General features: G+C 43.2%; 1 protein-coding gene across 1 annotated transcript in view; it reads left to right on the forward strand.

Moving 5' to 3' along the window:
- Positions 1–1108: 1108 nt before the first annotated feature.
- PDIA5 (protein disulfide isomerase family A member 5) overlaps positions 1109–14902 on the forward strand; it is a 295349-nt gene continuing 281555 nt past the window's right edge. Inside the window, exon 1 of the mRNA XM_063934059.1 lies at positions 1109–1228. Coding sequence (XP_063790129.1) covers positions 1202–1228 — 27 coding nt within the window. The 5' untranslated portion in view covers positions 1109–1201. The remainder of the gene's footprint in view (positions 1229–14902) is intronic.

Genomic DNA, 14902 nt, shown 5'->3' on the forward strand with positions numbered 1-14902 from the left:
GACCAGCAATCGTGCCAATGTGCAGGGCAATTACCCTTTGCCCTGTGCATTGGGAGATTGCTGTTACACATTAGGCAGCTATTAATGAGCTACGGAACAATCATTGTTTCATCCCTCATTAATATTCACTGAATCGCATGCGAGGCCATGTGATTGGCCGTACACACTGCGCGACATGGCTGATTTATCAATTAAGCTGGATACACACTAGACGACATGTGCACCAAACGATGTCGTCAGCGACGGCACCTGGCGGCGGGGAAGGTGCATACACCCTTGCCAATGCCGCCAGCGACAAATGACCGGGGGGAACAGGGGCCTTGCTCCATTCCATTTGGAATCGGGCACATCGTCCACTGTATCGTCTTGTGTGCACCCAGCGATGTGGTGAATGTAGGGTCCCGGCGGCCGGGCAGGCATTGACAAGTTCATACACACTTGCTGATGGTGCCAGCTGCGAACAACAGTAGGGGGAAGGTATGTGTTAGCGCCCGTTAGCCAATGACGCTGATGACGCATGGGAGCGCGCATCCTCAGCAACAAAATGCATACACACTAGCACTAGGTGATATTGTGAACGATGTGACGGTATCAGCCACATTGTTCACTCTATCGTCTAGTAGCGTGTACCCAGCATTAAGGTGTGTTCACATGGTGAGATTCGGGCTAAACCTGATTCTCACTGTGCGATAGGGACTAGGTCGGTATCGCAAGCACATAATGACTGTGCGTGCGACACTATGTGCGATTTGACTATATAGTCAAAATTGTAAGAAAATATTTCACCATGTGTACACACCATAAGATTCATCCATCGCCACGATATCGTGCAAGTGTGTACTGGGTACCCACTGATCAATCCACCATATGAGTTACTTACCATGCCCAGACTCGAGTTGTGTGTCAGGGTTTGGTCACCTGTGGCTCACTAGTTATTGTGGAACTATTGGTACCAGCATGTCCCGCCACTCATCGGGCAGACTGGGCCTGAGGCTATATAAAGACGGCTGAAACGCTGTAATTGCATGCTCGGACTAGTAGTTCACCGTCTTGGCCAGCTGTCCAGGGAGAATTTAAAGCCACTATTGCCTGCATAGGGAATATACTACAAATCCCGACATGCCTTTGTCCTGCTTCACTGCGCCTGCGCAGCCAGACGTGGCAGCCGTGTGATGGTTCCTGCCAGACTCGCTGCTGGGTAATGAGAATGCTGCTGCTCCACGTCCTGGTGAGTAGTTGAGACCCCTGGCTGGGCCCCCTGGGAAAGCGGGGCCCCCGTGAGGAGGGGCACAAGGGGAGAATAAAGTTCCAGGCTTGGGGGACAAGAGCCCCAAACTTAAAGAGAGTCTCTGATAATATACATTGATATCCTTATATAGTCACGGTACCCAGTGTCTCCTAATAAACAGTAACAGCCTTATGTAGTGACTGTACGCCAGTTCCAGAGAATGTTCAAGTCTGACCCAGGACTTTTGTCTCCTGCTATACAGTAATGTCCTTAAGTAGAGATTGTACTCTACTGACAGTGTCTCCTAATACACAGTAATGATAAATAAATATATATAGAGAGAGAGAGTCTCCTAGTATATAGTAATTTTGTTGGCTATACACCAATTTAAGAGTGTCTCCTAATATACAGTAATCTCCTTATACAGTGACTGTACCCAGTTCAGAAGTGTCTCCTAATACACAGTAATCTCCTTATACAGTGTCTGTACCCAGTTCAGAAGTGTCTCCTAATATACAGTAATCTCCTTATACAGTGACTGTACCCAGTTCAGAAGAGTGTCTCCTAATATACAGTCATAATCTTATATACAGTCTAGTGACCGTACCAAGTTCCAGAGTGTCTAGGTCTTACCCAGTACTAAAGTCTTCTAGTATACTGTGATTTTCGACTTGTTGAGTTCTGAACTGGGTTCAGGTACTGGGGGCTTGTCTAAATTTAGCCAGCTTGGTTTTACACCCCTCGTCCTCCAAAAAAGAAAAAGACATAAAGAACACTATGCTGCAAAGGTGGTCATTTGTCCCCCTCAGAAGTTCTGCAAAATGGGGCCAGTATCCCCCTTAGCAGCTGACCCTGGCCATTGCTGGGCCCCTCTAACAATCCCGGACTAAGGTAATCCGTACCCACTCCCCCTTCTCTCTTCACCTCTGCTTCTCCCTATTCCACAGTGAGTCCTAAACTCCAGTAATATCCTTATATAGTGACTGTACTCATATTCCAGAGTGTCCCTTAATATTCAGTTATATTCTTATAGAGTGGCTTCTAACATACAGAAATATCCTTATATAGTGACTGTACTCATATTCCAAAGTGTCCCTTAATATTCAGTTATATTCTTATAGAGTGGCTTCTAACATACAGAAATATCCTTATATAGTGACTGTACTCATATTCCAGAGTGTCCCTTAATATTCAGTTATATTCTTATAGAGTGGCTTCTAACATACAGAAATATCCTTATATAGTGACTGTACTCATATTCCAGAGTGTCCCTTAATATTCAGTTATATTCTTATAGAGTGGCTTCTAACATACAGAAATATCCTTATATATTGACTGTACTCATATTCCAGAGTGTCCCATAATATTCAGTTATATTCTTATAGAGTGACTTCTAACATACAGAAATATCCTTATATAGTGACTGTACTCATATTCCAGAGTGTCCCTTAATATTCAGTTATATTCTTATAGAGTGGCTTCTAACATACAGAAATATCCTTATATAGTGACTGTACTCATATTCCAGAGTGTCCCTTAATATTCAGTTATATTCTTATAGAGTGGCTTCTAACATACAGAAATATCCTTATATAGTGACTGTACTCACATTCCAGAGTGTCCCTTAATATTCAGTTATATTCTTATAGAGTGGCTTCTAACATACAGAAATATCCTTATATAGTGACTGTACTCATATTCCAGAGTGTCCCTTAATATTCAGTTATATTCTTATAGAGTGGCTTCTAACATACAGAAATATCCTTATATAGTGACTGTACTCACATTCCAGAGTGTCCCTTAATATTCAGTTATATTCTTATAGAGTGGCTTCTAACATACAGAAATATCCTTATATAGTGACTGTACTCACATTCCAGAGGTACTTATAATATATTGTAATATGCTTATATAATGACTGTAGCTCTAATTCCAGAGAGTCTCCTAATAAACCATATTATCATTACATTACATTGTTCCCCACTTTCAAAGGATCTCTCAGTGTAAGGTGTTCCCCATTATTCATTAAGATCACATAAATATGAATTCATCAGACTCCGTTACAGTGCCAGTTATTACTCTTAGGCTTCCTGGTATTACTGTATGTCAGTGTTTTCTTACGTGCCATCTCCACGCCTCCACAGAAATGTGGCCCTTCTTGATAGGGCTAATTATCTTGTTAATTTTGGACAATCAAAGAAATCCTGTTTTTCACGAATTGTATGTCTGATTCTGGATTCTGATGTTTGACTGTGATAGGACCTAAGGGGTTTGGATGTTATGCTGCTTGTCCTAGAATAGTCAACTTTGTATAATTATCATAGCTTGTCACTTTGGCTGTTCTAAGTCTTAAAGCGGGAAATATATTTTTCTGGGCTAAATGTAACTAAAATACAGTACTCATTGTCACCTTCATGCCATAGCAATGCATTGCCAAACTAATAGCATTGTTCTCCTATTTTAATCTATACATAAAATGAAACTGTAAGGGTTGTGTCTGTACATAGCAATTTTTTTTTGAGAAGTATACTTCTAGGGACTGTTTATGAACTATGGAGACCGAAAAAAAATAAATCCGAATTTTTGTCTGTCTGCGCATTCGTTCCGTCATCACACAAAAACTACTGGATGAATTTGGTTGCGTTTTCACTATTGTATAGCTTGGTGGCCTAGGGGGGAATTCAGTCGTTTTTATTGCGGCTGCCCCTATATGGCGCCCGACTGCAGCAATTCAGTTCTGCTATTCGGGCGCCCAGCAGCCACGGAGGCCATATAGGGGCCGATTCAATTGTTTATCGCGTGGCTGCCACTAGAGGGCACACGACGGCAGCAATTCAATTGTTCTGCCGTTCGGGTGCCCAACGGCCTCATAGGGGGCACCTTTTCTCGCATGCTCATGAGGTGCGAGAAATTTTTTTTTGAAACTCTGCACAAGAAGTTTAGACTGGTTTAGCTGTTTTAGGCGGCTAAACCTGGTCTGTTTGGGTGCAACATTTGCAATGTGCATGGGTGCCCAAACACAATTGAATCTTGGCAATTGTTTGGGCGTCTAAAAAGTTCAGTTTAGACAGGATTTTTAGATGCCCGAAACAATTGTTTGCAAACTTGGCTGGACGCCCAAAGTAGGACTTTAGATGGGTTTAGCCGTTTTATGTGGCTAAACCCTGTCTGTTTGGCGCAATATGATTGTGCGCACTGGCGTATTTATAATGTGTGCAGTGCACATAGACCCCTGAGTCCAGAGGGGGCCCCCACCTCTGCACCCATTATTTGAATTATTACCCTTCCAGAGTCCCGTGTCGACGTCAGCAGCGCTGTGAAATCACTGTGAAAATGGCGCAGCGTCCATTTCTATGGTGTTCTATGCATGTGCAGTAGAGAAATCACTGGAAAAATGGCCAGCACGCCATTTACCCGGTGATCTGCGCATGCACAGTAGAGTCTGAGCCCTCTAGTGCTCAGACTCTCCAGCGCTGCCGGCAGAGAGGAGGGGGCCCGAACAGAGAAGGCAGCACACGGGCCTCCTCCTTTCTTAAAGCTCTCCTGCTTGTGTGCCCAAACAACAACCTCTGTTTACACAGGAAAATTAGACTCCCTAAAACAATTTCAAGACAGCGTCATGAAAGGGGCGGAGCTTCTCCTCAGAGCGGACCCAGCAGCGTTCAGCACCATTTTCCCGCCTGCAGAAGTGCTGTCAGTGAGAGCTGTCCCTCCAATTCAACTCCAGCTATCTTTTACGGTACCAGGGGGTTGTAGAAGGGGGGGGGGGGGGCTGTGTAAAGACTGTGTAACTTATAAAGGTGCACAGTCAGCGCTGGTTGGGGGGGTCTCCCTATACTGTAAAAGCGCTGTGTGTGGGTCGGCTCCAATCTCTGTGTCTCTCTTGCCATTCTTGAGGGTGATACTCTGTCTGTCCTCCCCTGTGTGTGTGTGTGTGTGTGTGTGTGTGTGTGTGTGTGTGTGTGTCTGTGGTCTCCATTAAGCTATGTCCAGGACCTCTGTGTCATATGCTGCAGAGGATATGTCCTCTCAGGATGATCCCATTCCATGTAATCAGGATTGCACTGTTTTAGCGCAGATACCAGCAAGGGAGCCTGAATGGTTATCCTCTATTAAAACTATGATTTCTACTAGGGTTGCACAGAATGAATCTGCAACTCAGGTTTTACAGAACTCTATGGCAGTTTGGTCCGGTTCTGTTACCTCAGGACCCCCTACTATATGCTCCCACAAACGTTCTCTTGCCCAGATTATGCAAGATGACACGGATACCGATTCTGACACGGCAGACTGTGAGGGGGATGTGCTGCGGGGGGCGGCATCTCTCGCAAAAGGGGTGCAGTTGATGATAGAGGCTCTTAGTGATGTGTTGAATATTGCTGATACAACACTTGAGCAGGTTGAGGAGGCTTACTTCACTGACAATAAGAAAGCCTCACTAACCTTCCCTGCGTCTAAAGAATTAAATGCTATATTTGAGAAAGCATGGGAAAACCCAGTGGAAAAAATTCCAGATCCCTAGGAGGGTTCTGGTTGCTTTCCCTTTCGCTGAGGAGGATAGGAAAAAATGGGAAAACCCACCCATAGTTGACGCGTCTGTATCCAGACTCTCTAAAAAGGTGGTTTTACCTGTTCCAGGATCTACCGCCTTAAAAGAGCCGGCTGATCGCAAAATTTACACTACGCTGAAATCTATATACACGGCTTCAGGGGGCGATACTACGTCCTACTATTGCCTGTGCATGGGTTTCCAAAGCTATAGTAAAGTGGTCAGGCACGTTACTTGAGGATTTGGATACAATGGATAAAAGTGATGTTGATTTGTTTTTATGTAACATTCAGGATTCTGCAGGATTTATGGTGGAATCCATGAAAGACCTGTGTTCCATGGCTGCAGGGATATCTTCCCTTTGGCTGCGCCAGTGGTCTGCCGATGCGGAATCCAGTAGAGGTTTGGAGACCCTACCCTACACAGGTCAGGCTCTCTTTGGGGAAGCAAGATATTGTGTCCTAGGGGTACAGGCTGGAATTTCAAGATCTCCCTCCTCACCAGTTCTTCAAATCAGGCTTGCCAGCTTTGCTGGCAGACAGGGCTATCCTACAGGAAGCCATCCAGAAGTTGGCGGAGACACAGGTTATTATACCAGTTCCACCCCATATGCAAAACAAAGGTTACTATTCAAACCTTTTCGTGGTACCGAAACCAGATGTTTCGGTAGAGGCCCATTCAGAACTTAAAGTCGCTAAACCCCTTCCTGAGGGAGTTCAAGTTCAAAATGGAGTCTCTAAGGGCGGTGACATCAGGTCTGGAGGAAGGGGAATTCCTGGTATCCCTGGATATCAAGGATGCGTACCTCCACATTCCGATTTGGCCCCCGCATCAAGCTTATCTCCGATTCTCACTGTTGGACTGTCATTTTCAATTCCAGGCCCTGCCATTCGGCCTCTCCACAGCACTGGAGGAGTGGGTGTTTAATGACACCAATGCCAAATATACGGAACACATCATCAGTTGGCATAGGTTTATAGATGATATTTTGATCATCTGGGAAGGAGAAAAGGAGGAATTAGAGGAATTTATATCTATCCTCAATGATAATGAATTAAATCTGAAATTAACATCTGATATCAGTCAGGAGAAAATAACCTTCCTAGATTTGAGTATCACAATAAAGGAAGATAAACTTGCCACTGATGTGTTCCGTAAGAAAACGGCGACGAACAGCATACTACATCATAGTAGCTCACATCTCCCAGTCACACTGAAAGGAATCCCCAAAGGGGAATATATTAGAATCAGACGCAACTGTTCTGATGAAGTTACCTTCAAGAAAAGGGCCAATGAATTACAAGATTGATTGAAGAAGAGAGGTTACAGTGAAAAGGTGCTACGAAAGGCATATAAAGAGACCAAGAGTATCCCTAGAGCCAATTTACTCAATCCCAAAAATAAAAGGAAGGAAGATGCACCCACCAGGTTTATCAGAACATATTGCAGACAATGGAGAGACATCAACAAGGCATTGCAGAAACACCTTCACATATTAAAAACTGATGAGGATCTACAGAAGGAAATTGGTGAGAGAATCCTCACAAGTTGGAGAAAATCACCCAATCTGCGTAATAAACTTGTCCATAGTCATTTCATTAGAAAGAGAAAACGGGTGCCAGTAATTCAGGGATGCCACATTTGTGGCAAGTGTAAAGCTTGTCAATATGTAAAAGTAACCAAGGAATATACCAACAGATATAATGAGTTGGTTAATATCCGAGGTTACATTAACTGCACGACTCAAGGAGTCATTTACTGCCTTATGTGTCCCTGTGGATTAAACTACATAGGGATGACTAAAAGACAATTTAAGCAACGGATTCTAGAACATGTGGGTAACATTAACCATGCAAGAAGGGACCACTCCAACATGAAAAAGCTCACTAGTGTGGCTAGGCACTTCATGAGAAAACATGCGAGTGATCCTAGTCAGATGAAGGTGTTTGGCCTTGAAAGCATTGAATTGGGTTTGAGAGGAGGGAATATAATGAAGGAACTTCTCAAGAGGGAATCAAGACAGATATTCCTCATGAATAGCCTGACTCCACATGGACTGAATGAAGAGATACAATACTCGGCATTCCTTTAGTCTAGATACAATGAGAATCATTACTTTTATTTGATAATCACATCTGGCTTTTTCAGATATGGAAGAGTCAGTATCCATTTATTATCTTTTTGGAATTGTTAATTGACAAACTGTATCTATAACAATATCATTAGAATGTAGGACCCGGACATAGATACTTACTAATAAAGACATATATGATGTTTTCCATACCAGGAACGGAAAGAATCTTTAATTTCACATTTGCCTGCTGTATGAATATGGAGTAAATACAGTTAATATGATTAATTAATTGCTGTGACATCTTTACATGAAATTGACAGAAGTAAAATATCATCCTTTATGTCCATCCTTTATGGAAATATAGAACAAATTCATATGATCTATGCAAAGTATAAATTGAAGTGACAGTAGAACAATTTACTGTACATTATTGGATTAGATACTCATATCAAAAATGACATCGAGGCATGCATCTCTTATAGAATGTCTATAATTATGGACACAAAGTGTACATGGATACAGATAGATAGGTATGATGATATTATGGACATAGGGGATGTAGATGTGATATACTTACCTTATAGAACCAGGGGATTATAAACAAACTCCCTATTTGTGGAATATATATATATATATATATATATATATACTCACACGTAGGGGGATAACATGTATTCGAGCATTTAGGTGTGACATAGTCACCCTATAGAACTAGGAATGATAAACATGCTAATAATAATATAAATAGTTGTTGGAAGATATATATATGGAAGGATGGGCATATAAGGGGATAGTATGTATTATCGAATATAGGATATGTTGTAGCCTATGGAGTTTACAATAGGTAGCTTATACACTGATATAGGTGTGATTAAAGGGAGAATAGAACGTGGATAAAATCATGTATAATAGACAATGGGAAAATAATCACTATATATGATGAATATCAAGAATATGCACACATGTAAATAGAAAGGAAGTGCAATATGGATAAAATTATATAAGATAGATGAGAAAAAAGTTATGATATGTGATTAACATCATACATAATTACGTTAATGGAATTATCAATCCAGTACATTTTTCTGTTTTGGCATGTTGTTTTACACTTTTGTTTTTTAGTTTGTGGTGTGACACTATTTATTTTTGCACATAATTTTTAAATGATTATGTAGTGGGAATACCTGCTGACATATTTAATCAGTTTTATTTATAGGATCACATTCAATTCATCTATACACAAAAAATGCAAAAAATCTTTATATATATAACTCTCTAATTGTGCACGAATACATTTTTTCAGCACTAAAAGTATAGTGGGCATTTAATATTTTGGCACATTCACAATAGAGGTGACAAAGATAGGCACTTTTTAATAAGCACAGTATACACATATACTTTAAGTACATGTTGGATGGGAATAATACAGGATGGATGAGTATTCATCATGATATATACACATATTAACACTGTTATAATTTTTTAGGAATTTAATATGATACACAAAAACATAAAATACAAAATACATTTATTGCATTTGTATCTCCCATAAATCTGTAATTACATTTTTATAAAGTACACATCTTTTTAAGAAGGAAGAAATTTTGAATAATAATATATACAGATATAAGATATCACTTAAAATTTATAAGGTGTATTGGTTATACATGAAGATTTGTGTGCATTATAATCTTGTATAAAATCAGGGATCTATATTATCCCCTGCTTTCCTTTCTCTCTTTTCTTCTTACCTATATGGGTAATGGGGACACGTAGTAACATGAGTTTAGTATATGATCCATAGCTACTAACATCTAAAATCAACAGGACACATGTCATGGGGCATTCTAGTCTGATGAGTGCACTGTAGTATTAGAAGACGGCTTTACTCAATTCACCTGTGACGGGTGAAACCACTAGGAGTTAAAACTAATCTCCTATGTTTAGAATTGGGGAACGGACGGGAGGTTTAAAAATCCCCTGCCCGCCAATGAAAATGAGATATACACAGGAGGGGGAAATTGATTGGTCTCTTCTCCGTATAAAATTATGGCAGGAGGCGGGCGCCGCACGCTAGAGCCCAGAGGAAGCTCTACCATAGAGCGAAATGCGCATTGGTTAGCCGTGTGCCGCCATTGCATGCCTAATGTTTTAGCTCAGTAATTACTTGCTTGTACTGTGTACCCTTATACCGTTTAGTATATGGAGGAGACTTGATTATAGGAAGTCCGGCTGTGCGTGCATACTAAAAATCTGTCAGTTGCCCACGTATCATCTTATGATGTATGGCTATGCTGAATAGCAGATAGCTGTAATAAGCAGGGTCAGCATACCTTTTATCTGAAGCACAACTGTTAATAATCTCATATATATTGCTAATTCCTGCACATCTTATTATAAAACGTTGAGCCTGATAACACAAGATCAGAGGCATTTGGACGTATATGGGAATAATTAAACGGACCCACATACCATTTGGGACATATTTTCTTTGTTGTGGGATAATGTCAATAATTATAGGTATATCTTGATTCCAAATATCACCGCTAATAAATATATACATACTAACCACTGACCCCTGCAGATCTTATTACAGCTTGTGTGTATTAGCAATATACAACAGTCCCTGCAGTAAACAGGGTGTGGAGTGCTAACAAAAAAAATATATACATATAAATTGCGGACTCCTGCAAACCCCAGTACAGATTGTGTGCATTATAAACAGCAGTCCCTGCAGCAATCAGTGTGTGGGAACACACTGGGACATTTAACATACCTAATATTAATAGACTGACATATTATCTGGGACGTATTTTCCCTATTGGGGGATAATGTCAGTAATTACAGGTCTGTAATGACATACACCTGTACCACGCAGTTATATATACAGGAAAACATTCGGGGTATTAATTTCATGCGCAGCCAAGAATCCTGGTATACAGATGTGTCCACATACATCTTTGCTATATCCCGCCATGTATGGCACAGTTTTGCATGCCATAGACTCAGAAATTTAGCCATGCCTTGTGATTTTTCTTAATTTGCTTCTTTAATATGTTACTTTATACATATTCTATTATGGCAAACAAAAATTTGAAAATTCATCCACTCGCTTCTCGTGAAAAACAGCTTAGCCGTATTTTGCATGTTGTGCAAAATTTGTAAAAATGCAAAGATGTAAGTGGACACATCTGTATGTAATATCTGCACAATGTCCCTAGCATTGAATAAGGGCAGAGTGCTGAGAACTTGAAATACAACATATATGGCAACATTTGTTGCCATTCTCTGCAGATAACATTGAATGGATACATTATAAATACCAAGGCTGTTATTAAACATTTGTTGCCACTTCCTACATACTAGGTAATACTATACTGAAAATAATAAGAATTTACTTACCGATAATTCTATTTCTCGTAGTCCGTAGTGGATGCTGGGAACTCCGTAAGGACCATGGGGAATAGCGGCTCCGCAGGAGACTGGGCACAAAAGTAAAGCTTTAGGACTACCTGGTGTGCACTGGCTCCTCCCCCTATGACCCTCCTCCAAGCCTCAGGATACTGTGCCAGGACGAGCGTACACAATAAGGAAGGATTTTGAATCCCGGGTAAGACTCATACCAGCCACACCAATCACACCGTACAACCTGTGATCTGAACCCAGTTAACAGCATGATAACAGAGGAGCCTCTGAAAAGATGGCTCACAACAATAATAACCCGATTTTTGTAACAATAACTATGTACAAGTATTGCAGACAATCCGCACTTGGGATGGGCGCCCAGCATCCACTACGGACTACGAGAAATAGAATTATCGGTAAGTAAATTCTTATTTTCTCTGACGTCCTAGTGGATGCTGGGAACTCCGTAAGGACCATGGGGATTATACCAAAGCTCCCAAACGGGCGGGAGAGTGCGGATGACTCTGCAGCACCGAATGAGAGAACTCCAGGTCCTCCTCAGCCAGGGTATCAAATTTGTAGAATTTAGCAAACGTGTTTGCCCCTGACCAAGTAGCTGCTCGGCAAAGTTGTAAAGCCGAGACCCCTCGGGCAGCCGCCCAAGATGAGCCCACCTTCCTTGTGGAATGGGCTTTTACAGATTTTGGCTGTGGCAGGCCTGCCACAGAATGTGCAAGCTGAATTGTACTACAAATCCAACGAGCAATAGTCTGCTTAGAAGCAGGAGCACCCAGCTTGTTGGGTGCATACAGGATAAACAGCGAGTCAGATTTTCTGACTCCAGCCGTCCTGGAAACATATATTTTCAGGGCCCTGACTACGTCCAGCAACTTGGAGTCCTCCAAGTCCCTAGTAGCCGCAGGTACCACAATAGGCTGGTTCAAGTGAAACGCTGAAACCACCTTAGGGAGAAATTGAGGACGAGTCCTCAATTCTGCCCTGTCCGTATGAAAAATTAGGTAAGGGCTTTTATAGGATAAAGCCGCCAATTCTGAGACACGCCTGGCTGAAGCCAGGGCCAACAGCATTACCACTTTCCATGTGAGATATTTTAAGTCCACAGTGGTGAGTGGTTCAAACCAATGTGATTTTAGGAACCCCAAAACTACATTGAGATCCCAAGGTGCCACTGGAGGCACAAAAGGAGGCTGTATATGCAGTACCCCCTTGACAAACGTCTGAACTTCAGGAACTGAAGCCAGTTCTTTCTGGAAGAAAATCGACAGGGCCGAAATTTGAACCTTAATGGACCCTAATTTTAGGCCCATAGACAGTCCTGTTTGCAGGAAATGCAGGAAACGACCCAGTTGAAATTCCTCTGTAGGGGCCTTCCTGGCCTCGCACCACGCAACATATTTACGCCAAATACGGTGATAATGCTGTACGGTTACATCCTTCCTGGCTTTGATCAGGGTAGGGATGACTTCATCCGGAATGCCTTTTTCCTTCAGGATCCGGCGTTCAACCGCCATGCCGTCAAACGCAGCCGCGGTAAGTCTTGGAACAGACAGGGTCCCTGCTGGAGCAGGTCCCTTCTTAGAGGTAGAGGCCACGGGTCCTCTGTGAGCATCTCTTGAAGTTCCGGGTACCAAGTCCTTCTTGGCCAATCCGGAGCCACGAATATAGTCCTTACTCCTCTCCTTCTTATGATTCTCAGTACCTTGGGTATGAGAGGCAGAGGAGGGAACACATACACTGACTGGTACACCCACGGTGTTACCAGGGCGTCCACAGCTATTGCCTGAGGGTCCCTTGACCTGGCGCAATACCTGTCTAGTTTTTTGTTGAGGCGGGACGCCATCATGTCCACCTTTGGTTTTTCCCAACGGTTCACAATCATGTGGAAGACTTCTGGGTGAAGTCCCCACTCTCCCGGGTGGAGGTCGTGTCTGCTGAGGAAGTCTGCTTCCCAGTTGTCCACTACCGGAATGAACACTGCTGACAGTGCTATCACATAATTTTCCGCCCAGCGAAGAATCCTTGCAGCTTCTGCCATTGCCCTCCTGCTTCTTGTGCCGCCCTGTCTGTTTACGTGGGCGACTGCCGTGATGTTGTCTGACTGGATCAGCAGCGGCTGACCTTGAAGCAGAGGTCTTGCTAGGCTTAGAGCATTGTAGATGGCCCTTAGCTCCAGGATATTTATGTGAAGTGATGTCTCCAGGCTTGACCACAAGCCCTGGAAATTTCTTCCCTGTGTGACTGCTCCCCAGCCTCTCAGGCTGGCATCCGTGGTCACCAGGACCCAGTCCTGAATGCCGAATCTGCGGCCCTCTAGAAGATGAGCACTCTGCAACCACCACAGGAGAGACACCCTTGTCCTTGGTGACAAGATTATCCGCTGATGCATCTGAATATGCGACCCGGACCATTTGTCTAGCAGATCCCACTGGAAGGTTCTTGCGTGGAATCTGCCGAATGGGATTGCTTCGTAAGAAGCCACCATCTTTCCCAGGACCCTTGTGCATTGATGCACTGAGACTTGGCCTGGTTTTAGGAGATTTCTGACTAGTTCGGATAACTCCCTGGCTTTCTCCTCCGGGAGAAACACCTTTTTCTGGACTGTGTCCAGGATCATCCCTAGGAATAGAAGGCGTGTCGTCGGGATCAGCTGCGATTTTGGAATATTGAGAATCCAACCGTGCTGGCGCAGCACTATCTGAGATAGTGCTACCCCGACTTCCAACTGTTCCCTGGATCTTGCCCTTATCAGGAGATCGTCCAAGTAAGGGATAACTAAAACTCCCTTCCTTCGAAGGAGTATCATCATTTCGGCCATTACCTTGGTTAAGACCCGGGGTGCCGTGGACAATCCAAACGGCAGCGTCTGAAACTGATAGTGACAGTTCTGTACCACAAACCTGAGGTACCCTTGGTGAGAAGGGTAAATTGGGACATGTAGGTAAGCATCTTTGATGTCCAGAGACACCATATAGTCCCCTTCTTCCAGGTTTGCAATCACTGCTCTGAGTGACTCCATCTTGAATTTGAACCTTTGTATGTAAGTGTTCAAGGATTTTAGATTTAAAATTGGTCTCACCGAGCCGTCCGGCTTCGGTACCACAAATAGTGTGGAATAGTACCCCTTTCCCTGTTGTAGGAGGGGTACCTTGATTATCACCTGCTGGGAATACAGCTTGTGAATGGCTTCCAATACTGCCTCCCTGTCTGAGGGAGACGTCGGTAAAGCAGACTTTAGAAAACGGCGAGGGGGAGACGTCTCGAATTCCAATTTGTACCCCTGAGATACCACCTGAAGGATCCAGGGGTCCACTTGCGAGTGGGCCCACTGCGCACTTAACTTCTTGAGACGGGCCCCCACCGTGCCTGAGTCCGCTTGTAAAGCCCCAGCGTCATGCTGAGGACTTTGCGGAGGCGGGAGAGGGCTTTTGTTCCTGGGAACTGGCTGTTTGCTGCAGCCTTTTTCCTCTCCCTCTGCCACAGGGCAGAAATGAGGCGCCTTTTGCCCGCTTGCCCTTATGGGGCCGAAAGGACTGCGCCTGATAATACGGCGTCTTCTTAGGTTGAGAAGCTACCTGGGGTAAAAATGTGGATTTTCCAGCAGTTGCCGTGGCTACCAGGTCTGATA

Source organism: Pseudophryne corroboree, chromosome 7 (assembly GCF_028390025.1).
Source record: "Pseudophryne corroboree isolate aPseCor3 chromosome 7, aPseCor3.hap2, whole genome shotgun sequence".
Taxonomy (NCBI): domain Eukaryota; kingdom Metazoa; phylum Chordata; class Amphibia; order Anura; family Myobatrachidae; genus Pseudophryne; species Pseudophryne corroboree.